This window comes from Glandiceps talaboti, chromosome 11 (assembly GCF_964340395.1).
Source record: "Glandiceps talaboti chromosome 11, keGlaTala1.1, whole genome shotgun sequence".
In the NCBI taxonomy this organism is placed as follows: domain Eukaryota; kingdom Metazoa; phylum Hemichordata; class Enteropneusta; family Spengelidae; genus Glandiceps; species Glandiceps talaboti.
Window position 1 is genome coordinate 9,342,132 of NC_135559.1, and position 27,438 is coordinate 9,369,569.

General features: G+C 34.9%; 1 protein-coding gene and 1 long non-coding RNA gene across 2 annotated transcripts in view; one reads left to right on the forward strand and one right to left on the reverse strand.

The window, feature by feature from the left end:
- The window catches only part of LOC144441907 (arrestin red cell-like), a 110,503-nt gene that overhangs the window by 77,714 nt on the left and 5,351 nt on the right, over positions 1 to 27,438 (forward strand). The window contains exons 2-10 of the mRNA XM_078131165.1: positions 1,187 to 1,217; positions 18,353 to 18,413; positions 21,108 to 21,349; positions 21,927 to 22,190; positions 22,376 to 22,533; positions 22,910 to 23,053; positions 23,683 to 23,766; positions 24,181 to 24,269; positions 24,923 to 24,974. Of these exons, the coding sequence (XP_077987291.1) occupies positions 1,187 to 1,217; positions 18,353 to 18,413; positions 21,108 to 21,349; positions 21,927 to 22,190; positions 22,376 to 22,533; positions 22,910 to 23,053; positions 23,683 to 23,766; positions 24,181 to 24,269; positions 24,923 to 24,974 (1,125 nt within the window). The remainder of the gene's footprint in view (positions 1 to 1,186; positions 1,218 to 18,352; positions 18,414 to 21,107; positions 21,350 to 21,926; positions 22,191 to 22,375; positions 22,534 to 22,909; positions 23,054 to 23,682; positions 23,767 to 24,180; positions 24,270 to 24,922; positions 24,975 to 27,438) is intronic.
- On the reverse strand, positions 186 to 18,303 carry LOC144441908 (uncharacterized). Its single transcript, XR_013481585.1, has 2 exons — positions 18,152 to 18,303; positions 186 to 672 (listed from the first exon to the last, which is right to left on the reverse strand). It is a non-coding gene; the product is annotated as an uncharacterized LOC144441908 (long non-coding RNA).

The following is a 27,438-nucleotide window of genomic DNA, read 5'->3' on the forward strand; positions in this document are numbered from 1 at the left end:
GTACTATTCTTTGGCAGACTATTTTTCAAGTACCATTTTGTAGTGGACATGCTTATTACATGTACATGAGTATTTCAATATTTGCAAATTCATTTGACCCATTGATTCATGTGATATTATTAGTATGCTTTATTATGGTACCAGTCAAAACAAGACTCTTCAAGAAAAAAAATTCACAATGCTGAAGTCTTTAACAGAGATTGAGATATATTTCTATTCTACATCTTAGCTACATCTATATCTTAACAGGATCTTCAGGTTACTTAAGTGGTTCTCAGTGTTTCTGAGGAAAACACTCCTCTTCAGAAGAGGAATTTGATATCAACTAAACATCAGAATAAATTCAATGAAATTTCTTGAGAAAAGTAACTGCTTTCTGAGTGATAGTGATAGTTCTATTGTTGTCACGATGCACTGCTTTTAAGAAATCGTAATCCTCTTTCTCGTTGCCAAGTAACCATGACACATGTCGTGCTCAACAGAATGTGATAAGAACGTATTGAAAGAGATGTTGTTGACGGTTGTGACATGAATATTAAACATATGCAGATGTCACGTCATACAATTTATCCAGAACTCTCAATAACTTCAACTGTTCTTCGGACAGCGCCGTTGCATAATTGATCTTGTAATGGTGTATCATTGTATGTGTTATGAAATGGACACTTTCTCCTGAAACAAAACAGAATATTTATATCCGTTGAATCTTGCCTTGCATGGGTGTGAATAGCTACAATTTACTAAAACTAAAAGACCATCATGTGAAATTATACGATGCACGAGTCAGTGACTGTCTGACAACATATTTTTAGTTGTATTCACCTTCACATGATGTCCTAAGAAGCTTCATGTCAGCCTAAAAATATATACATGTAATATATATAATTTAATAGTAAAAGTGTGTAAAATTCTAGCCAGTGTGTGTCCACTAATAGTTAGTTTTTAGGACCAGTTATATAAAATGAAGTTGTCATCCACAATTATATACCTTTTCATTTTAATTTACAACCTCCAAGTGCCTGTGGGCTAGGCTGGACCAGACCATTAACCTATCATCTCTAACTGTCTTTGACAGTTAGAAATTTAGATGTTAGGGAATCTCCCTGAATGATTGAAAAATAAAATCATTTGATAATTTAACTCGAAATCTAAATGTGTTTTCTTTTCTTTTCTTTTGTAATTACAGGGTGTTCAAGAAAAGCAGTCCAAATGGAAAGGTGAGTTGTGCAAAAGTCTTTGTTATCAAGTATAGCCTGTAATGAGTCTGTTATCGAGTACAACCTGTAATCAACTTTTATGCCATTGCCATGGTACATCATGTTGGGTTTGCAAACTTATAGACCACTATCATGTTGTTAGTTCCATCTGCCGATTTGTCAAAATCAAAATTTATATACTATAAAAATGTCACATGATAAACATTGTCATACAAAGTATTATGACCCTCACCTTATTATGTAAATTGTCTGTGACCCTAGCATTATTATGCAAATGTTATTGCTATACAGAAATAAGATAACCATCAAATATAACTTGTTGTTTACAAATCATAATCAAAACTAAAGATGCAGTGTTACAAGGAAATTAGTTTGACAAGAAAATGATAGGAAACACGAAAGTGAATTTGGCAGAAAAAATGGTTTGGTGGGAAAATTAATTTGGCAAGAAAGTGATTTGGTAGGAAAATTAACTTGGCAGGAAAATGAATTTGTGGGAATGTTATTTTTACGGGAAAAGGAAGTTGGCAGGAGTGTGTGAATTTTGGTGAAAAGAAAGTGTAGTGTTGGAGAGATTAAAAGGTAAAGTACAGAGTGAAAATCACTTATGAAAACTTTTAGGGAAAGGGTTTCAATGTCTACATGTTGATGATGTTTTGAAGTGTTGGATGTTATCTGAGAATGTTGTTGTTGAGAAGCAAATGAGAGCTAGAGTCATCTGATAAAGAGTACTCTAGCCATATGCCAAGACAGGTTAATAGCTGCTTATTGCCAGAACTTCACAGCTTTCATACCCTTGAGATAGTTATTATGATCAATAGATAGGGGCGGGTGAGTTCTAAGTGGAAAAAAAACATGCAGTACATTAATTTGTAGTGTCTCAGACAATCTCACAGTCATGGGGGCCAGAGGAAGTGATGGAAAGATGGAAACAATACACTTTACCAAAAAGTGTCATGTTTGTCTGTAAAAGAAGACAGTGTTCTCCAAAAACCCTCATGTAGTTTTAGAACACTTTGAAATTAAATTTCAGATCACATGCATGCATGTACATGTATGTACAGTATGCAAGTATGTACGTCCTCACTCCCTCCCTCCATACATACATACATACATACGTGCATATGAACACACACATGAACACATACAAATCGACACACAGTGTTTACACATCATTGTTTGTGATGTTACTAATGTCATGCATTCTAGAACTTTATCCTGATTATAAAACTACAGTAGAGTAAGTAAAGTTACATTGATTTTTTTCGATCCTTGAAACTAACAAGGACTCTCAGGAGTAGACTTGGAGAACGACTCAAACAACACATTTTATCTGAAGAGTCGTTGAAAGGATTTTGAGAGTAGTTATGTTACATCGAAGTGAAATTATAGGCAGTTGATTGATGAGTTACATAAGTGGAAATGAGAAGTTAATAGGGATGTCAATATATGGATGGGCTCTGCTCTGTATTGCACTTTCCAGTTTTCATCTCGGAATTGACTGGGAAGTACTTTCTAGTTAAGTACTAGTTGCACTTCTTCTTTTCATGTCTGAGACTTGTTTATGACAGTGTAAAAAGTGAACTTATACCTGTAGACATGCCCCCCCCCTCCCCCCATAATAAACACTCTGTAAACAGTGTTTTTACATAATAAAGTTTTGAAAACCCCATTAACTATCATGGTAAAATTTCCATAAATTTCCATTTTATCATTATTTATTGACAAGGAGCCCAGCATTTCTGTATCTCGCCGATATTTCCTGTGAAAAAGAATATTTATTCGAAACATCGGATTTTACATCTATTTATACGGACTGATTTATAAGTTCCATAATATGCATTTCAGGTAAAATACATGTATCTGTGGGGAAGGGGGTGTTACTCTCCTTATTTTGCCATATGTGTATGTGCTGCCTTTTGGGATGTATTTTCTAGCCTTCTGGGCTAAAATGGAGTTGTTTTTTTCAAGCTGAAGATTCTAAAATGGGGTTTGCATTATTTTCAATTTTGCTTGGGCTATACAATGTACATAAATATGGTCCATTGTTCTAATAACTATGCTATTAACTGTGCCCAAATTTTGGCAAAATGTTGCCTTCAGAAGGAAAAATACAAGTGAAAAGTATATTTTGCAGTATACCTTTTCCCTAATATGGAACTACTACAATATTTTGGTCAAAAATTGTATCTAAAACCTATAATCATGGTCTAAAATGGAATATTGTCAAAATGAGTCTAAATGGGAACCTGGCGATGGCAGGGCTGGCCACTGGTACCCCCTCCCCTTCCCCGGGATAAAATATGTGGGGAATTCTATTTACTAAATTGACTTGGATGTAATGTTTTGTGAGGCACTGTACTTTTCAAATATCAGTTCATCTGAATTGTGATTTATTGTTCTTTTGTTATTTATTCAGTGATTCTAGTTCTAGTTGTTGAAAGTGGTCATTATTGCATGAGATTGTATCAAAGTATAAATCAGGAAAAAAGAAGATTAATCAAACGCTTTTCAAATTAATATTGGTACTGTGTACTGACAAAGATATATTATCACTGTTTTTATCTGTCATGTGCATCCTATCCTTCTTTACCGTTACAAAAGTTGATAAATATCATTATACCATGCAGAAGCCAGGTTCATCAAAAAATATTGAATATATACTCCGGCCATTCTACATCTCATCTATGTCAAGACAACACGTGTCTATGTCATTGGTTCTGCTGTGTTCGAAATATGATTCAAAACATTCAAAATTGCCCTCACTTTTCCCAATAGGAAACTTCAGAACCCGCCATGTTGAATGTTGCATCATGGGGAATGTGATAATAAATACTAATCAATTAGTATTGTAAACAATGTTGATACATTGTTTGTAACCACAAATAGTGTAGCCATAGTCACCCTGACCATTGTGGGAAGTTTATTAGTAGCTCCTGATTAGGTATTATGAATAACCACAGATAATCCCATAGTCCATTGCGTCTGAGCATGCTCAGTCTGGATTGTAAGTTCCCTATTTGCAATGGTTTTCTTCATTCACTTATGACCTAAGACTCAGAGTGGAGGAGGTATAATTATATTATTCCCCAATATTTGTTTTCACTCAACCGAAAGATACTCGTGATCAAAGGGTTCGTCACTATACTCATCTAGTGACTGGTAGTGACAAGGCTCTTTAGGTCACTCGTATTTAATTTGGCTTACCCAGTTAATGGAGAAAAATATTAGGTGATATTATCTAAATTGTAAATGCATAGCTAATAAGCTGTATTTTGGAGGAAAAAATTTTGTGTGATGTTTACAGCCATATGTGAGAATTAAAGTGATTGTGTTTATACATAATACCGGTATAGATTGGATTTTCTAAGAATTATCTTAATTTTTAAAACAGCATCAATTTCATGATAATGTCATAAAAAGAACTAGAGTAATAAGTGTTTTTGATAAGTTGTGGTTTTATATTTATAGCCAATTATCAAAATGGATTCTGTTCATTCCAACCCTAAATTGAACACACTTTTATGAGACTGTGACAGTCCATGCATACTTAAGACGTGTTGGGGGAGAAAGCATTGGCATCGTAAAGCTGTCATACATGTATGTAAAGCATTTATAGGCCATATGAACAGCCTTAGTCTGACTTATATACATGTACATGTAAATGTAGACATCCCTCAATAAATTGCTATGTGGTTACATTGCATGCATTCTTAGGACAGTGAAGCCTGTTTCTTGAGCTGTTGAGATGCATCATTTTTAACTTTTATTCATACCTCCTCGTCCTCTTGAGAAAAGTTTAAACAGATTCAGGTAGCCATACCCCCAAGATTGTTTATCAAGCACCTATATGTTTTAAAGTTACATAATTACATCTCAATATGATGTAAATTATCACATCACTACACTGCTCATGCTAATCATTTAATTAGCTCTAAGAGTCCTATGATCAACCCAGAAATGTGTGCTCATTTACATAATAACTCATTTGAATAATGATAGTGTAGTAGACACTGCAGTCTGTGATCAAGCAGGCTATTGGGTGAACAGGATTGACTAGACCGAATAGTATGAAGATAACGTATTACGGAATACGGTCTGTCAGGAACTAGACTATCCTGAGATGAAATTGCAAATTTGACCAAAGCCACCCACACAGTCATTAACATCATTTCTTTGTTATCAATCACAAAATTCTACCCAGTAAAAGGTTAAGGGACCTTTCCGCAATGTCCAAATATGGTAACATCTAGACTTAGTTGCAACAGACAGGGGAGCTCGAGTGTTTTGAAGCCAAAGTTTAATGTATTTCATGAGCTTCAACTTACTGTTATGATAGACATTTTCTGAAATAATTTGCTGTACTTTGATAAAACGTCTAATCACAGTAATTGCTCCATGGAAACTATAGAACTGTCATATTACAGCACTACCCATTCGGTAATCCTATATATAAATGATGACTTGTATTGCTGAAACCTAACAAACAAATCCTGTTTTTGTAATTTTTTTTGGAACAGACCATACGGTATTGTACAATGAAAGGGTAATGTTCTCTTTTTTGATTTAGCTGATTTGGTATTTAGTGCATCTTCTCTGGATACCCTTCCGGACGACATTTGAATTTTGTATATTTATTTGCATATAGTACTTGTAGCCTACATGTAGATGGTTATTAGGTTCAACCTATCCATGTAAACTCTATTGGGACTGTGAATAGAAATAGAATTGACATTTGCATTTATTTGCCGTAAGATTTTGCTGACCAGATGTTTATTTAGTTCATCCTGTCCACTAGAACCATCATAATTGAGACCTAATTGAAATTTGCATATACCAGTAGTTCTGGCAGCCCAGATGTTTATTGAGTTAGTTCATCCTGTCCAGTTGCACAGCCATGAATTAAAAATTATCACTATTCTCTGTAAAAAAAATTCCAATTATTTGTACTTGATTCTTACTAGTATAAACCTAGATGGTACATTGTGACAGCATTGTGAATCTAACCAGGTGGTGATGTCATTTCTGTGGAAATTTTTACTAAACAATTACGTAAATATGCTATCAGTTAGCAAATTTGCATTATCTCTTGTTGTTTAGCACAACTTGACTTTTAAGGTTCAGTAGTGCTATACATGTAGGCATGGCAAAGTTTGTGTGTGTGTGTGTGTGTGTCTGTGTGTGTGTGTCAGTGTGTGTGTGATGTTTAGATTATAAAGTGTTCATGACAGGATGATCCCATCATTGATATGCAAATTAGGTATTAATATGTCTTTTGGGTTGAAAATCTTTAATTCCAAAACAACTAAGCAAATCAGGCAGGAATTTAATGGGGATGCACCTTATACCTGGGGATGGGTAAATGAAGCAGTATTGTCAATGTGACGATCCCATCAGTGATATGCAAACTAGGTCTAAAAATATCAATTTTGGTCAAAAACTTATATCTTGAAACTGCATGGTAAATGGGGTTGAAACTTATTTGGGATGTTTCTGGAGATGTTATTGTTGAAAACATTTTGACACAATTAATCCTAGCAATCATGCCCATGCCCTTAGCAACAGTGAAATGATGATGAATATTACAAAAGATAATAACAGAGATGGGTAGGTAAGCGAATAAATATTTAAAAACATATATGCAAATGTGCTTAGCAACAGGACCACACCCATAGAAAAGGCTAAATAATGGTTTATTTTGCAAAGATGAAAACTGGAAAGGGTAGGCAAATTAATAAACATTCCAAACGTGTACGTAAATATGCCTAGCAACAAGACTAAGGGATAGCAAAGGTATTTGTTTATACACTCGGTACCTGTTTGATAAATTACATCGAATTTACACAGAAGGAAAATTTATGGTTTGCTTGACAATGGTAGTGCATTGATTCTGATGTTGTTCGTGTAATGACTGCCTAATCTCTGTTTTTCTAAAATGTATGTGACAAACCATCTGTTAGATCATTAATCTACTGTATACTCCGTAGTTCCCAGACAACATCACTCTTTTGTAAGAAAGAAACTCTTAACTTTTGCTGTTACTTTGTTAAGAAAAGTCCAACCTGCAGTATTTTCAGAAAAAAATCAATTTAAAAAATCTAGGGTCACTGTACACGTTTTTTTGAAATTTTTAAGGTTAATATGATATCAAAATTAAGAAATTTTAGAATCCAATATGGCTGCTGAATCCAATATGGCTGCTGAATACTTTATTTATACTATTGGAAAATAAAAGATTGTTGATTTCCATGAAAACAAGGCGATGAATCCCAGATTTCTTTTATTATTTCAAAAGGGTCAGGAACAAGGCAAGCTTTCATATGGCAAAGTTTGTAGAGAATCAATTCGATGTTCAGGGAAATTAGCCTCCCAGGTGCATTCTAATATCTACCTTAGATAATGTATGGATTCCATGGTTATTGTCGTTAATTCATAAGTCTTTGAATGTATTCACTGGAGTTGAATTTTTCCAATTTGACCAGAAATGTGAAATTATCTCATGACTAGCGTGCAGTCTTTGCATTTATCAAATATGAGTTGATGTCTCTCTTTATAACAAAGTATGCATGCAGAAAGAACAAAATGAGCTCTGGTTATTAAAAGCATCACGAATGTTTTATCTGATCATGTTATCTGCCGTTGTCTGAAAAATCTGGTTTTGCATGTCATTTATTTTGCATCTCACAGGACAGGTTTTTCCTGTAGTTCCACTTTAGTACATGTACATGATTGACATTTAATTTTTAAGTTCAATTATATGTATCAACAAACAGCTTATCATAGTATCAAATTTACTTCGTCTATAACTTAGGTGAAATGGTTGCTATGACAACCAATGTTGTAGAATCCATGCCTTTTTACTGTACAAAACAACCAGTTTGCATCAGATTTTTAGCACAACTGAAGTAAGTGGCGATATAGCATGCAAAATATGTGTATGTGTTGGGAGGGGGGGGGGGGGGCAGAAAGAGACAACAGACAGACAGAGGGGCCCAGGAAGGCATTAACAATTGAGTTGCGTATTAAAAGTGAAAAAGTATTACCTAAATTGATCTGATATTTGATGGGGTTGTTTGTGTGTTTCATACTAATAGAATCACTAGAAAATCATCGAATGCAAGAAAAATTGGCTTGAAAATGTTATATTCGGTTAAAAGACGTCCGCTAATCATTTTGCACAACTGAACCTGCAGTAAATATTGTAAAAATCTTGTAACCCAACAAGGAAGACATCATTATTCAGATTTCTTTTTATCTTCAAAACACAATATAAACTGTAAATCTGTTGTTGTGTCCGCTGATGTAACCATGAGCTTTGATTTTATTATATATAAGCGGAAATATCTGATGAATCTCTCAAAGCATAATCGTTCTTCATCCCAGCATAAAGTATTATATAAACATCTATGTCATATACACATTTGAAATGTCACACATAGGAGTAATCACCCCCCTAAGGTTAGATAAAGAATTTCATACGCTTCATCTCATAAAACATTTACGAGCGATATAAAAGTCATATAAAATCTCTTTCTGCCGTGTTTCTAATACGGTATAATTTTTATGAGGACGAAAGGGAGAGACCTTTAATTTAAAAAAAAAAAATTATTTTGAACTCGGAGAGACCTTTAATTTAAAAAAAAAAAATTATTTTGAACTCTTCCAATAAATGCATATACAAGTTCTCTTCTTCCACTTTTGATTGAGAAACAGACATGTTTTGAACAAATCACTTGTCCTTCGTCAGTGTCTAACTGGATCTGACAGAATGATCCAAATTTACTGGAGGTGTTGAGTAACCAGATGTGTGAAAAGGTTAGCTTTAATATATGTAAATTACAATAAAAGCGTAAACATGTTTGGTGTTCAACCCTTACAAACTTAATTTATCTCATGAAAGTTGCAATCCATAACAAGATGTCAACTATGTCCAAAGTTTTTGATTAGTTCCTGCATGCGTTATCTGTTATAGCCTGTTTACGGCACTTACAGTATGACCAAAATCTGTTGTCATATTTAATATGTTCATATAATATTAGACAGTGGCACTGTTTTGATTAAGTGCACTGATGAATAACAACATTATAGTGGCAAGAAGACCACCATGACATTTCACAACAGAATTTATGATTATGCCTGAACCTACCTCATACTTTGCAAAGATTACCTTTGCCTGAAAAAATTAAAGATTTAGATGAAAAACGTAATTGGTATTGCTGTGTTGAAAGATTGGTTTCATCTGAAGAATGGAATAAATCAAAATCCATATGGTATAGTTTATACCACGGGGAGAGAAGCTGTATGAAAACCTATTCAGCTGTGTCCAAATATAAATTGAGAGAAAGCACAGATTATGAAAGGTCCATGTTTGTGACTAGTCTTAATCACTATATTTGAGTATATTTCTGCTGTTTTTATTAAAAAGCAGCACTGTAATTTATTTTAGTTATTCTGTTGATGAAAACTGAAATCATGTAATAGCGTACAAATTACACATTTCATATCTTTAGAATGACAGACTTCGCAATCAAGGGTTATTGAAATCATTTAGTTTCCTTGAAAAGACTTATTTACATACATGTACACGCATGTACATGTATATAGTACCAAAAATCTCATTTAATAAGAATATCCCATTTTTCTTGAGGCTTGATATTATTCAGTTCTTCTAAAAACTCACCCTTCCAGTCAACGTTAGATAAATTTATGGGGTTACTTTAGAACATTGCTAGTACTGGCTATGTCATTAGTTATCTGGTCATAAGCCACAGTTTTACAGATGGGACTGACCATTGAACAGGTGTATATTTATCATATTAAACCCATTATAAGTTTATTTTTCATAGTTTCAATCACTTAGTCAAAGGACATGATTCTACATCTACAAACTTACTTTCAAAATGTATTTATTTTCAATAATAGAATTGAAACTTTGATAACTTTAGCAAAAATCATTGCTAAATTTTGTACATGTATGATTGTAGTTCTTCTTTTGGAGATGATGTTATTGATTTGAAATGATACAATATAAACTTGATAATGTCATTGCTTTGTGTCTAACCAGTTTTATGATGTCACTACTTTGTAACTATGTAAATTGATTATATCATGGCTTTGTTGCCATTTATTAATGTGAAATTACTAATTTGTGGCTCGATGTAACTTGATAGTGGCACTGCTTTTGGTGCAAAGTTACAAAACTTTTAACTGAATGATGGCCATATTTGTAGTGAACAGCCATGATTTACAGCACAAGTCAACAACTTCAATACATGGACACTCCATTCAAGTGTCTATCCCTATATTTATAGGTGTAAAATCTCTTGACCTTGACCTTGACCTTTGACCAAAATCCAGCCATTTCCTGCATACCTGAATATTACAGACACTTTTTTGTATAAATTTATTTGTTACCACCGATTTCTTCTAGAATCATGTCACTATTCAATCACATACATGTAGAAGTAAAGTATTGGGGGGGGGGGGGTCTGTGTGTTCTATGAAGACTTGTTTTTATTTAGATGTGTCACACATGATGATGTCACTACTTTGTGTCTACAGATATTGATGCTGTCATTGCCTTGTGGCTAGTCAGTTTTATGAGGTCACTACTTTGTGGCTATGTAAAACTGATGTCACTGCATTGAGGCTAATCAATATACAAATGTATCTGACTGCTTAATATGATTTGATGTGTGCCACTACATAGTTTTATTTGTTAACCGATATGTATTCCTTGATCCTATTGTATATTTCCATGTAAACCCCATATTACGTACAAGCTTTAATTGCCAGTGAGTTGAACAGTTGATTCATTTTTATACAGACGAGTAAAATGTCGATCTTGATTACAAGAGAGTTTTCGGAGAGTGTTCTCCATCATTACTGAAATCTCACATTGGATTTTCAAGAACATTCTGTGAACCGAAATTATTCATTCACTGATTCTGAAGTCGTATTGAATATTAACTCAGGAAATCCATGCTTGGATGTTACACAAGGTCTTTCATGAAAAAAAAACCTATGAAAGACATTGCACCATGTGCAGAACTGTCTAGACACTAGATTGAAGTAAAAAAGATGCAACAAAAGCCTCCTAGCATTTATCGTAATTTAATAGACAAAAGATGAAGGCATTGGCAAGACTTCACACATGCCTCGAAGCATGCTGAGGTTTTGTGCAAAACTTATATCTAGTAGAAAAATAGACTTTCATAATTACAGAATAAATATTTGACATCAGAGCCATCTTTATAGATTTTACAAGAAATGTAATTTGGAGTTTATCTCAAGGTGTTTTCCCTACGGCAGGGATAATTATCAAAATTACACATTCTGTGATGTATATGGTTTCCCTTCTTTAGGATCAAACAATTCTCATTACGTGACCTAGCATTTTACCACCTAGGTGCATCATAAAAATAACAATCATTCAATTTCTAGGTGGTCGCAATGACTTCCACTTCATGCACTACACATGCATGACTACAGTTTAGATGCACAAGAGAATACGTTGACTTTCTTGTTGAATTTTGACCCCTAGCATATTTAAAGATAAAATGTTATTACATACAGGGGAGATACTGTAAACCTAGATATTTTCACCACTAGAAATTTTGCAATTTTATAGTCTTCAATTAATTCTCAAAGACAATTTTTTTTTTACAAATTACTAAGCATTGTGCAATGTCTATGTACAAAAGAGGCCTTTTAGTCAGTAATTATTTTGCATTTTTTGTTTTTCAGTGAAATAAACAATAAGTCTTTCGTGAAAATTTCCAGGTTTACAGTAATTTCATGCAATTATTTACGAAACACGTATCGACTTTTCTATTCCAAATTGTTGTATACATATATTCAATTCATACAAATGTACCAAATCCTTTTCCAAAATGTAGTTCACATTTTACAATCCACAGTTTCTTGTATGCAGCGATATCACTGTGATGGATAAGACATACATTTGTATAATACAGTACTCCTGACATGGATCTACAATGGCGCAACAGCCCTTTATATTCCCTGGGGAACATACCGTACAATCTATTGTAGCCTGTAAGAGCGCATAGAATTAAAGCATTCACATTGCAACCTCTATCCTACCAGGTCCCCAATTATTGTCTGGGTTGACTGAGACACAATTCAAATCTTGCCCAAGGATTTTAGCCATTCAGAAAAATACGGCGGCGATGGGGCTCGAACCTACAACCTGCAGATTCCAAGCTCGCCACTCTAATCATTCAACCATCATAACTTACGAGTGCAAAAGATGTAGACAGTACAGTCCCTCATACATAAAGAGTTAATATACAGAGTAGCATCTGAGTCAAAACTAAACTGTTTTAAACTTTTTCTGATACTTTGGTTCAAGAAAACCTACACCCATTCTCAGTTCAAATGAAGAAAAAAATGACGAGTCACCTCAGAGTTCAAATAGAGGTCTACATTTGGGTACATGAATTTCAGAGCAACAACTGGGCAGGATGCTTTCAGACCAAAGTTCTCGCTGGTCAACAAAACCAAAACAGTGACACGCCAACCAATAAACTGTATTGTACTATACATGGATGTACGTTGTGTCAGCATTTACAATGTGACTGTCATATATATATTTTTTCTGCTAACAATTGGGCAGGATGCTTTCAGACCAAAATTCTAATTGGTTGACAAGACGAAAACAGTTACACACCAACCAACTACAATATTGCCCTACATTGTACAGGGCTCAAAAATAAGAAAGCATTTTAATACAATGTAATTATAAACATATTTCCAATGTGGTCCTTTTTTCAGTTCACTGTTCAGGAATGTGGGACTATCGGTCTGACCCCATCCTTGGACTATCAATTTCAAAAAGCTATAACCCACTTTGACTTACAGACGGCCATGGAAAAATTCACCAACATTTTAATTCACTAGTTAATCATTGTGATCAATCATAGTTGATCTCAAAGATATTTAGCCATTCCTATAATGGAAAGTTATTTTTGAAAACATCTTTTATGCAAAGACAGATGAGAAAATGATGGTCTCGCAATTATTTAAATGTAACTGTCAACATGTAATGGAACTCTAGATTAATTTTAGGGTTCATAACATTTTGAAGAAGTATCTGTGAATATGTACACTGCTGGGCAAATTGAACACCATGTGGGCATCCCATGGTTTACAAATATGGGCATGTACATGTACATGTACATGTACAGTCCCCAGCAGTGTACCCTTTAAGCCAATGTGATGCGCCACTGACGCACCAAATTTGGTGTTCCCATATCTCTTCCTATGTGGTGACTCAACAAGAAATGCCAGTTTTTATCATTTTGACTCACAACAACAAAATTTGGCTATCATCAGAGGCACACTGGTCCCCAGACCCATTTGACTTGTTCAGGTAATGCATGTGCACCTGCGGAATATTTTCCCTATGGGTTCATGTTCAACTTTAACCAACACATGGGTCAAACCTCGTGGATTACATGTAAAAGTTCTTTTTAATAGGCTGTGTAAAGTTATGTTGTTACTGTTTCAGGAAAAACTCCAACCCATTTTCAATTAAAGTCAAGAAAAAAATCACAGGTTATTGTGCAAATTGTTTAATAAAATCATCAAAATGAAGCTCTTTTAGAAGCCAACACTGCCAGCAAATACTTGTTAACCCTATTTGAAATACATTTTCAATTTGCTTGAAAAGAAGATGATGGAACCCCCCCCCCCCCCCCCCCCAACAAAAAATTTTCTTTTCTTATTTCAATAGGGCCAGAAGCAAGGTTCTGTATTGCAAAGTTTGGAGAGATTTTAAGACCATTCATTGTCCCCAGGGTGAATTCTGCTTTAACTTTCTATTTGACGATGTCAGTAGCATGTGCACAGGCTGTAAATTTTATGTCTTTACATAAAGTATACAGCAATTTTTTCTTACCTACATTTGTAGCTTATCTCACTTGTTTTTCATTTCCTCTGCAATCATTTGCGATTTTGTCTGGAACATTGAACTTTCTTCCTTGATTATGATTTTCCCAATATTTTTAACACCTAACAGGCATTTTTGCCCAGCTACCAGCTATTCACTTCATCCCTGCAATAGTGAGCACATTCTTGCATATTCATGAGCTGTTTTGCATAAATAATATATATATACCTATCTGGCCAATGCATATTTGTACATAGAATATAGTTATTATCACCCTTACAATTCAAAGATGCTATGCACGTCGTACCATATCTTTTCTTTTCTCGTTAGTCAGAAGAGGTCACAAACAGTGCAATTACGTGGTGAACCAGTGACTGAGAGCAATTTAATTCTTCAAAACTCTGTTTAATCTGAGTTTAACGAATACAAATATCCTTCTAATGCAAAGAGATTGCATCAATTTTGTGAAATTACTGACATTTTAATACAAACTTGGATAAAGACAACCCTGCTTGACTCCTCTTTTCTAGGTTGTTTTGATGAAATACACCATGTTGAGATCATCTCATTTCTTTTGTATGGCATTTCACACGCACTCACACAGAATGACAATTTTACAAATTAAATGTGTTGATTGCGTAAAGCTTTTAGTGTCAAATGAAATGAAGTATACAAACGTTGCTGTACATATCAAGAAACAGAACGTATAGTTTACCTGCTTCCCTATGTTTGTTTTAATCCAAACATGTTTGCTTTATTTTATCTTTTTGTCGTAAGGCAAAAAAAAAAGTTTGTTTCCGATAACATTCCTTCAGAAAATAGGGTTGGTAGGTCAGAAGTTTATTTTATTTGACGTTAAAGTTTTTTTTAAAATTACTTCGACCCCCAAGATAAGATACTCATCGGTCACAATACTTCTGTGAGAGAGTTTGATGAGGTGTAAAAGAAGTAAATGATATAAGTTAAGTAGACGAACACATTATGCAGACTGTACTGTTATGGTCTAAAAAGATCTGATTTCTCTCTGGAATACATTTTAAAAAAAGGAACGACTAGATGAGGCAAAGGCATGAAGGTGTAACGTGTAAATAGAAGTAAATTGTTACATTTTACCTTTTTGCATGCAAAATAAAAATGCTTAGGGTTGGAGGCTTCAACTAGAGTCGGTTGTTATTGGAAACACACTATTTTTTTTTTAAATGGCCGAAGTACATTCTATGTACATGTTGTATTTCAAATGGTTATTAATTCATCTCTTGCTGATTGAAAAGTTGTCTTGAAAGATTTCACCAAACGAATTGTAAGTTCTTAACAAGATTAAAGTCTGGTTTTAACCTCCCCTCATGATTTTTCTCGACACGACTAGAATATAAAATTCACTGTCCAATCACTACTATTATTAAAACACAGCATGTTGTTAATTCTTTTTAGGTACATTGGAAGTGACAAACTTCTCTCTATGGTTTAATTGTACAAAAAACTAAATGAAAGTTTGTAGTGTTTGTATATTAAATATTTGCTTCCAGACTCTGCTTGAATTCATTTTATAAGTCTGAATTTGGTATCTGTAATAACATTTTATCTCATGCTAGACTCAGCTATAGGGTCAAAATAGAACAAAAAGTTTGACATATTCTCACGAGTGCCTATAGTACTTGCATGTGAAGCTCATGTTGTCGACCAAGAAATTGAATGTTCATTATTTTTATGATTTGCCTAGGCAGATAATATTCTAGTTTGGGTACCGAGAATTGCTGGACAAACTTAAAGAAGGGAAATGGCTTAGTTACATTATAAAGAAAATTTAAAAAAAAGCTGTTGATGATTTCTGAACCCCAGTAATAGAGGAGGGGAATGTCTAGCACAATGTACTATTACATTGCCATATTTTGATGGGGGAACCATGATGATGCGCCCTTGAATGAAAGAAAAAATTTTTGTTGAGTGTCAGAATGATAAAAATTAGGATTTCTTGTGAGTCACCACATAGTAAGAGATAGGGGTACACTAAATTTTGGTGTGTCACAAGGAATTACCATGTATCAGTGAAATTGGCTTAGAAGGGAAATCATGGTGAACCTGGATAGAGGGTGGGATGGTGGGGTTAATGAGCTGATGATATACAAGCTTCAGAATCTGCAGATTGTGATACTATGTACCATAAGTTGCTTTGTGAACCCTAAAAAAAACTAGGAAAAAAACTAGTGAACTGAAGTCGATTTTACCAACTTAAGTTAACACCAACATAAATAAAAATAACCTGTAAGCTGATTATATATTTCTTATTAAAGGAAAGAATACATGTAAAGTATCATAAGTACACATACATAATCAGTAATTGTCTAGAGAATTATTCGGAAAGTTGATATTGATTTGACATTTATGATAGAGTTACAACACACCTTATAGGTGTTAGTTAGTGATCTTCTGGTCTATTTTTATCCCTGTTTCCGTTATGGGTGGAAGGCTGATCTTCCTGTATCTGAAGTATCATTTTTTCGATCCGGTAACCAACAATATATTCACTGAAAAATATGAAAACAGCAATAATTAGACATTGTACATGACATTAATTAGAGGTAAATTTTATCTATGAGTACGTTGTAGTATAGTAACAGGTTGAAATTATGACCTCATTGGGACACTAGCCCCATCTACACATGGCACTAAAAATCCTACCTGAGGTAGGATTCAGGATAGTTTGAAGTCCATGTAGACACAAACGTGTCCTGAAACTGTCCTGAAATCGTCTTGACTTAGGACACCTTTGAGAGGTTTCCTGAAACCCTCCTGACTTCATCCTACATGTATGTACTGTCAGGACGGAGTCAGGAAGGAACGCGTGACATCTACTCTGCAACGTTCCTACGTGTAGACACAAATCTATCCTACCTTAGGTAGGACGACCTACGTGTAGATAGGGCTAGTGATTTTAGGGTGCAGACCAAAAATCAATTTGATTGGATTTATTATAGGGTCTATTATGTGTACTTCTACACAAATATGTTTACCCACTTGTGATTCAATACTGTTCAGGTGTACAATACGATAAGATAACATAACTTGCAACTGTATAGAAAATTTACAATTCTATTTGGGAACATAAGTGTAATATAGATATATTAAAGAACACTACAATGTATATAAATAAAATATTTTTCTTGATTAGATATTTTTACATGAGTTTAGATACATACAGAGAGCAATTATAATCTCTTTATGTTTTGATTGCATTGTAAATTTAAATTGCTCTTTCTTTTCTCTACTATTGAATTCTGAATTAATATTATTAATTACAGAAAATAATTTATCTCTTTGTATATAGTTTGCAATGTTACCATTAAGTCAGCATGCATGCATTTAACAAAACAGTTTTAAAAATAGTTCCAGGTGCAGCTAGTGCAGCTTTAATGGTTCTTACATCATAACATGTCATCTTATAGATTGAAATTTCGCTATTGACATGGGTAATCCTTCTTTGAAGTGGGGTCTATTCTCATGAAAGTACGACTGATTTGTTCATCGCAAGCACTGATGTAAATACCCAAAATACGTTGTACAGCTGCTGTGAACATCGCAAGTACTCATGTACATACCCAAAATACGCTGTACAGCTGTTGTGTACATCACATGTACATACCCAAAATATGCTGTACAGCTGATGTGAACACTGTAAGCACTCATGTACATACCCAAAATATGCTGTACAGCTGATGTGAACATCGCAAGCACTCATGTAAATACCGAAAATACACTGTACAGCTGATGTGTACATCACAAGTACTCATGTAAATACCCAAAATACGTTGTACAGCTGCTGTGAACATCGCAAGCATTCATGTAAATACCGAAAATCAGTATTCACGTCACATGGTTTTGTAACTATAATATAAACATCATATATTTATCTTTTAGTGCATGAATTGTTCTGCAGAGTTTACACAATAACCATAGCAGAATTGTGTTCAGTTACAGATGATGCAACTTTAATGACCAATGACATACAAGATCAAATTTGACTCACCTCCTCCCCTCCTCTCCATCTCGTTCCTTTTCACAGGCGTCATTGTAACAGTGTGAGGAATGAAAAATTTCTGCAACAAATCAAATATTGATATTGGACGATTAATGTTTTACTTTGAGTTATAATTTCATTGGAAAGATTATCCTTTATTATATGTTCATATTTATATCAAAAAGATGTATTTTTCGTTTTGTCTTGCAGATCACTACATATCTAGGAAAAAGAGACTTTGTCGATCATCTCACACATGTGGATCCAGTAGGTAAGTGTTATTGGTAAGAGAAAGTGAGAAATGCAGATTTTAAGTTGTGTGGCCAAAAACAGTGGAAATGGGATGAAACACAGAGTTTAGTTTGTGTGGCCAAAATGATAAATAAGGAGAAACAGACTTTTATTTGTTTGGCGAACATGTGAAAGGTGGAAACAGGAAGTTTGATTTGTGTGGCGAACAAGAGAAATGGACTTCGAATCGTGTGACCAACAAGAAAATAAGGGCAAAATATTGTATGGCCAATATGACAAAAAGGTTGAGAAACATAGACTCTAGTTTGTGTGGCCAAGAAGTGCTGAAGATGAATGGTTTGTGTAAATATAGAACAAGAACAAAGTAATACTGTATGGCTAACTAAGTAATTGAACTTTAGTCTCCAATATTTATCATTTTGTGATTCATAGAAGTGTAACAAACCGAAGGGGCTTTGTCTATGACAAACCTAACAATCCTAAGGGGCTTTGTCAATATTAACAGTTTGAAACAGAAGACTGCATATCTCTCTTTAAGACCTTTTCTGAGTGAATAAAAAGAAACAACACAGCAGAGTAGACAAAGTTTTGTTTTGTTTTGTCAGGGGAATCTGCTCACACATGCCCCCACCTCCCACATATATACATACATACATACATACACACATACATACAGACATACAGACAGACAGACAGACAGACAGACAGACAGACAGACAGACAGACAGACACAGACAGACGTACCTATCTACGTACCTACACACACACACACCTTATTCTATCAGACCTAAAATGCCAACTCACCTGTGACTAGTCTGTGTATAAATAAATTGATTAATGAAAAGGAGAACAATTTGTGAATCAATCTTATCCTTGTCACAACATTTTTAATGAAAGTGGACATATAATAAATTACTTAGTAATAACTTATTAATAGCAAATGAACAACATGCAGTGTGTGGATTGATTACCTAAATGATAGTTTATGCTTCAAAGTGAAAAATGGAAAACCAATTTGCATCAAAGTTGATTTTCTGTCTTCTGGTCTATTGTTGTTTCATCATTAGGATAGCCTTCAATACTTATTTCTCAATATCTCATTTCTCTGTTATTAATACATTCAAGAAACACCGTTCTCGATTATTACCTAGCCTTTTTATGCATTATTGCCATAACTGCCTTCTCCGTGCTGTGTCAGCTCAAATTCGTTTCTCGACAAATTTTAGTGGCTGTTAATATTACGTGTGTATTTTGTAATCTAACTTTAATAGGAGTTCAGAATGCAGCGGCATGTCTTGTCTGTACTGTTAAAAAGTAGGAGCATGTCCAACACCATTTGAAACAACTTCATTGGTTACCTATTAGTTCTTGTATACATTACAACATTTCATCAATCATGCTTCAATTCAGTTGAGAGTTCTGGACCACAATACCTCACTGAATGTCTTCATAATATATATTCCACAAAGACAACTTCGCTCAACCTCAGATTTTTGTCTTCTTTGTGTCCCAATGGGTATCTATAATCTAGAAAGACATCTTTCTCTCACATATGACTTACATCGATCAATGGAACAATCTTGCTTTCGATCTCTTCCATGCCAAGTCTCTAACATGTACTCTGTCACTGTGTAGACAATATCCTCAATTTTCTCTCATTTCCCTGTATCGACTGTCTGCGTACATTGAATTGTCCACCACTCCAAGTCTCCGACATCCTCCTTCCTTCTCAAGTGCTTCAATCTCTTTAAAAATGCAATGTCTACCATCACTATTAATTGCCTTGTATCCAGTATGCGTATTCTCCTCTACTCCAAGTCACTGACTTCTGTCTTCCGTCACTCTCTCAAGATCTACCGTATCTCTTTAAACATTACCCTTCTCCATTTGCAAAGTATCCAGTGTCTCTGTATTCTCCTCGACTCCAAATTACTGACTTCTGCCGTTCTCCCAAGACCTACCGGTATCTCTTTAATCACTAATCTCAGCCTTCTCCATTTGCCAAGTATCCAGTGTCTGTGCATTCACTTTTCTTTCTTTCCATACTTCAGAATAATCGCCTCACTTCTTTATTATATTTAGCCAAAACCCAAGCCTCAGTTACAGACTCGTTTTAATTATTGATAAAGAAATATGTTAATAACAATGCAATTTCCAATATAATGTTTTCCAAGTCACTATTCTCACAACACTTTGCTAGTATTACCCCTGGTATCGACCAATAACGGCACAACAGATCGTTTTTCAACTTTTTTTAACTCCCTTGAGAGCATACAGTTCCACAGCTGCAGACATTGACTCGATTGAGACACATGGGAATTAACAGGTCATGTTTCAATCCCAGGTCATTGCATTAGTGTTACCTGAACACTAATTATATGAGTTTTGGACAAACTTTTTGTACAGCTCTGCAAAAAAAAAAAAAAAAAAAAAAAAAAAAAAAAAAAAAAAAAAAAAAAAAGATTTTCACACCTAGATTGTAATCCTAATCTGTTTAAATCCTCTGTTATACCAGGTCCCCAGTTTATACAACTAGGTTGGGTAAGGCATACTTGTGGTTTAAAGCTTGGCCCAAGGACTTTAGGAACTCAAAAAACAAATGGCTGTAACAAGGTTTAAACCTACAACCTGCAGATTCTCAACCAGCCACCTTGACTCATCATGGTTCTCAGTATTTTCAGTGTTCAAATATTTCGCCCGTTTCCTTTAACAGATGGTGTAATACTGGTTGACCCAGAGTACTTAAAAGACCGCAAAGTGTTTGCACATGTGTTGGCAGCATTTCGGTATGGACGTGAAGATCTGGATGTTTTAGGATTGACCTTCAGAAAAGACCTGTACCTAGCATCTATGCAGGTATACCCTCCAATCCCTGAAGAACAAAAACCACTGACAAGATTACAAGAGAGATTGATCAAGAAACTTGGTCCAAATGCGCACCCGTTCTATTTTGAGGTAACATATGAATTTAACTTATGAAGTAGTAGTAGTAGTAGTAGTAGTAGTAGTAGTAGTAGTAGTAGTAGTAGTAGAATAGCTTATGGTGTGTAGATGAAAAATTTCTCAAATGAAAGCAAGCTCTGATCAGTGGTTTTCCAAGTTACATCCAAAAGCGTTACTTTCTGTCAAGGAGAAGTACTCCCTCTGCAGTTTTGTTTTGTTCATTCCTTTGTTTTAAGAAATCAGTGCACAGATCAGAAAACTGTTCTCTAACATATGAGAAAATCCAGTATAAATGTAAATGGAGAGTCAGTCGCAGAGAAATACACCCTCTGCAGTTTGGTGTTGTTCATTCCTTTGTTTTCAGAAAAACTGCACAGTCCAGAAAGCTGCTCTCTAAGATGAAAAACTCCAGATTTTTCATAAACATTAACTTTTTAGTTTCATTGATGTTAAATGTCTTGGAAAGAATTCATATTGTTTTGTTTTTAGGAGAAACACTGTCACTAAGTAGGAGAGATGTCATGTTTACATAAGGTGAAGCAAACAAACTTACAAACGTAGCTAATCATAGTACCGTTTTCTTGTACAGGTCCCAAAGAATTCGCCATCATCGGTGACTCTTCAGCCGGCACCTGGCGATACTGGTAAACCATGCGGTGTAGACTATGAACTCAAGACTTACGTGGCTGACTCTATTGACGAGAAACCTCACAAACGTAACTCTGTACGACTTGCAATACGTAAAATTACGTATGCACCTTCAACACCCGGTCCACAGCCAAGCGTTGAGGCCAGCAAGGAATTCATGATGAGCCCTGCCCCATTGCACCTTGAATCTTCATTGGATAAAGAGGTAATGTCAAATTTTATGTCAGAGATTTAACACTAAAAGAGAGACAATCAAATTTTAATCTTAATTCCAGACTGTGTTTCCAGAAAATCAACTATCATCACAGATCAATGCCACCAGAGGGCGCACTTTACTTGAGGGCTATTCAAGTACATTATGCTAAGTACATGTAAATTTTGTTCTTTCAGATGTACTACCATGGTGAAAGTATAGCAGTGAATGTTCAAATTACAAACAATTCTAACAAAACAGTGAAAAAGATTCGAATATCAGTTCGTCAGTTTGCAGATATTTGCCTCTTCTCAACGGCACAATACAAATGTCCAGTAGCTGTTCTAGAAACAGAGTGAGTACTACTTTGGCAATTGAGGTTTTGGTTTATTAAGATAGATGCAAACTAAAACTATTGTTTGATGTGGTAGATTACACAATAGGATGATAGTGGTATCTCTGTTGTGTGGACATAATCACCTTGTACTCAAGATTGTGTAAACATTTGAAATCCCCAAAAATGTACACTGCAAGATCACAGAAATCATCAAGAGGTGCGACACTAGTGTGATTACAACTAAACTGACGGCCATTCAATAGCTTTCAATAGCTTGTATTAACGTGCCCCAACAATAGTTTGTATAAGATGGATTGGATGAGCTAGAGATTGAAGGTTTATCTCATCTTCAATGAGACACTGATTGTAAACTCTAATGATTTGCCTGTTTTAGGGATGGCTTCCCGGTTGGACCCAGTCAAACACTCTCAAAAGTGTACTACGTGACCCCACTATTGGCCAACAACAGGGATAAACGTGGACTGGCACTGGATGGCAAACTCAAACATGAAGATACCAACCTTGCATCCTCTACCATGTAAGTGCTTTAGAGGGCGCTATAATAATCTAGACCACCATGCTATGGCCTCTGACCCGAGTGATCAGTGAATGTATAACATTGTGGGTTGGAATCCTAGCAAGTTACCAGAAACCATCTACCTACTCTAACTTTCACCGTCAGTCAGATGTTACAAGTAACACTGCAATCAGTAGCAGCCATATTGGATTTCCACTGCGGTCAATAGATGAAAACAGAAACATGCCCATTTTGCTGGTCAGATAATCTGCAACATAATTATAACCTTTGAGAAGGGATGAAATATAATTGATATAACACCCATATCGTCTCTGATAAAAGTGATGTCTGAGTTTACGGAAAAACTGAGAAGTGCCAATTATGTTTACACTATGTAGTCAATGATGGATAAATGCCACCACAAGCAACTAATCAAAATTCAAATATGGCCACCAGTGATAGCAGCAATAACATTATGGGTTATAGATCCATAGGAACAATGGGTGTGCAAGGAGAGTTTGTGTGACTGCTCTAATGTGCTGTAGAGGGCGCTATAACACTAGAGCTCCATCAAGATGAAGGAAGCTGTAGTGTAGTGCAGAAATTGTGACTCAATTTTTGTTAATGATTACCAATTCTTTTTTTTTCAGTATCACAGATGAATCACAAAAGGAGAATCTTGGGATCATTGTGCAGTACAAGGTCAAGGTCAGGCTCATCGTAGCCTACGGAGGGTGAGTACATAACTAAGGGCAATATTATTTGTTTCACTGTTTATATTGACCTGAGAAACCATATATTTCTCGAATTAGACAAAAAAAGTTTTGAAAAGATAATGCGTTCTATTGCCAGCTAAGAAAAAATCAAAATGTCACTGAAGTATTGGTAAGATGTTGACACCGCGACCAAAAGGATTGTGTATTGCTGAATTTGAGAGCTGCACTTGTTCATAGCATCTGTTATAGTCTAGTTGCTAGACCCTCGGGCAAATTGAAGCCCAGTAACAGATTGTACCACCTTGATTCAATTTGATACGGGGTGGCAGAGAAATTACAATTTTGCTGCATGAGAAAATAGTCGAAAGAAGAAATTTACTTTTCTATGTTGAAGTCTTAAACTGCATTTTATTTTCACATATATCCATTCAGTGACTTGGCAGTGGAGTTGCCATTCACATTGACCCATCCTAAACCTCCAGAGAGCCCACCAACAAGCAGACCAGAGAGCACACAGCCAGGTAAGAAAGAAATCATCCAGAAATATTAACTTATTTGAGAAGCATTATTTAGCAATTGAATGAAATTTGTAAAGGTGTATGGTTGAAGATATATATTTTGAAGGAGAAATTTGCATACGACAGCCATATTCGAAGGTGAAATTTGCATATGACAGCCATATTGGTTGGTGAAATTTGCATGTGACAGCCAAAGTGAAAGAAATATCTTTGTCTTTGCCTCAAAGGGAGAAGGCACCTTAAGTCACTTATTTTTTTCTCAACTGGACAAAGAAAAATGATGGGGAGTAATGTCTGAGTATACTGGATCTGAACAAGCAGAATGAATGTTATATTTTTAGGTCAAAGTTTAAGTGTATTTGAGCTGTAGTATGCACAAACACAAAAATCCATAACTACAATGTAGTTAAGATTGCTCTTGTACAAAGGAAGAGAGCATAAACATTTCTCCATTACAGTCATTGTATATCATTTTAATTGTCAACACAAAACACCCATGATGCTTTGTGATTGTAATAGATGAAGAACCAACATTAAACTGCTGACTAATTCAACCAATGAATTGAGGCCTTTCAAATCTACAAATACATGCACATACACTTTCTTTTACTGTCTGTGATTGGTCCGAGTATAATTCAAAATTTTTGACTTTTCAGGTGTTGAAGCAGACATACCAGTTGATACCAATCTGATCAGTTTTGATACCAAGTAAGAAATCTCTGCTTTTCTTCTTGTGTTACATAATTATTTATTTCACTTTTAGCATAATGTGGTGTCAGTACTATTTAAAACTGACCGCAGTCTGTCTTGCAAGAACCAAAGTCCAAATATGAAAATGAAATACATTCCAAAACTGGCCAATCAAACTCCTATCTATGCATATTGAAAATATCTATGGCAACCGAAAACAAATTGCAAGCAAGGGAAAATATAATTTTTTTTTTCAATTTAGGGTTCAATTATTAAATATAGTACAAAAGTACAACTACAAAAGCACTGAAATCAAGCTTAAGTTGCCCAAACCATATTGCCATAGAGTTTAGAGGGCATACATTACCAAAGTAGCCATTTTGTTTTTCCATTAAAAGTTGCCATAGAGGGCATACATCACCCAAGGCGGCCATTTTGTTTTTCCGTCAAGTTGCTGTAAAGGTCACACTTCAGCCAATTAATGTGGCCATTATGGTTTTTTCCACCCATTGTGTATTGTCCTATAGACCTTAACTTTGACATTGATACCATGGTAACAGATTTACATGGTTTCTTAAGTATATTCCATCTTTAATATTTAAATTTATTATACCACTGGATACAAATGATATAATCCCAAGGCAAAATGTGTGGTCATGTGTATCTTATCATGTTTGTTGTTGTTGTTGTTGTTGTTGTTGTTGCTGCACATATACAGTTTGGCTGGTCTAAGTCGGACTAGATATGACAAGCCCAGTTTCAATCTTTTCAACCATAGATCCTACACATTGTCGTGTAGGGTCTGTCTATGCTTCAACTCTTGTTTGTCTAGACTGGTTTGCACTTGTTTTAAGTGGCTTTTGTCTGGTGTTGTCTGATCATTGTCATGTTTATGTCAACCCGGCCCACCCTTGCATCAGTCCCCTCAAAATGTTCTGTAACATAACCTAACTTTTACTTCAAGTTATTATTAAATATGCATTTTCTAATATAGCTCCAACCATCTCCATCATAACCCTCGTGTTCACTTTGTGTTGATTTGCAATGTTACATCAATTCTTGACTAACATTCGCTCTGTTATTGTCCACTGGTCAATACTAAAAAATTAATGTAACCAAACCTTTTAACTTAACTTTTGTTTTTCAGTTGCATAAATTTTTATTTTGAAAATCTAACCTGTGTGAACCCTTGAATTGAAGTGAATTTTTTTTCACTAACACTTTCAACCATACCATCCTATAACATTAGGCAGAAATGAAAAAAAAAATGAGTGTTTCCGATAACATTACTTCATAGGGTGGGTAGGTCGGGATTTTATTTTATTTTACATTTTATTTTGTTAAATTACTTCATCCCAAAGACAAGATACTCATTGGTCGGAATATTTCCATAACAGTTGATGAGGTGTAAAAGAAGTAAATTGAAGACAATTACGTGATTCAAAAGTAGACGGACACAATATCCAAGCTGTACTGTTATAAAAAAGTAACCAAGAAAATGTACAGGGAAATAGAACTACATTGTCTTTTTTTGCATGTAAAAAAATGTTAGGGTCGGTAGCTTAAACTCGGGTCATTCAGATTATCGGAAACACACTATTTTTTTTTTATTTGGCCTTACTGGGATAGACCTTTTAAAAAAAAAAGAGAAAAAGGGTGCAAGAAATTTTGATGCACCTCAATCGTCCTATAACATGGCTACATTCCAAAGGGAGACTGAGAAGGTATATTTATGAAGTGAAAAGTGGATCATGAGTCGTAAATGAAAGGTAAAAGAAACAAGACACAAATACCACCATACCTGCTAATAAATGAAAGAGAAAGTTTGTTGCTGTGGGTCAAAACGATAAACCATGGTTTTCCTGAGGGGTCTCTACATCGTAAGGAATAGGGGAAGACCACATTTTGATGAGTCACAAGCAATTTCTCAGTAAAATTGCTTTTGAATATATGGAAAGGCTGGTAAAGCTATAGTTGCTGGTGAAAAAAGAAACTCCAATTTTCTAGTCTATGTGATGATGAGATATTCCCATAACCTTCTCAACACACTGCTATAAACAAATATATTTCAATTCCTATGCCCATGTCACAAAGTTAAGTGTTTGTAAAGATGTAGGCAGGTCTGAAACTAAATTAAGGGGAGATTTGGCAACAAGAATTAGTGTAAATAAGTGTTCACCCCCCTTCTGCTCCTAGATTTTGGTATTGTCCAGGTAACATTACCTAAGTGGTTCAGTCCCAAAAATGGTATGGCACTTTGGGTAATATTGAACAGTGCCCTCAGTGTCAACTACAGGGAAGAGTATTTGGAAGAGTCCACAGAAAAGAAAGGGAAGGTACAAACATTGTTGATAGAGGAGTACTTCAAGTAGACAAGAGGATGCTATGAAATCTAAAAAGTGGGCATTAGTGTTTCTTGCCTAGTTGCTCATACAATTATCACTGTTTAGCAGTCTCCCTTGTTTTGTAGGTATGTTTTTTT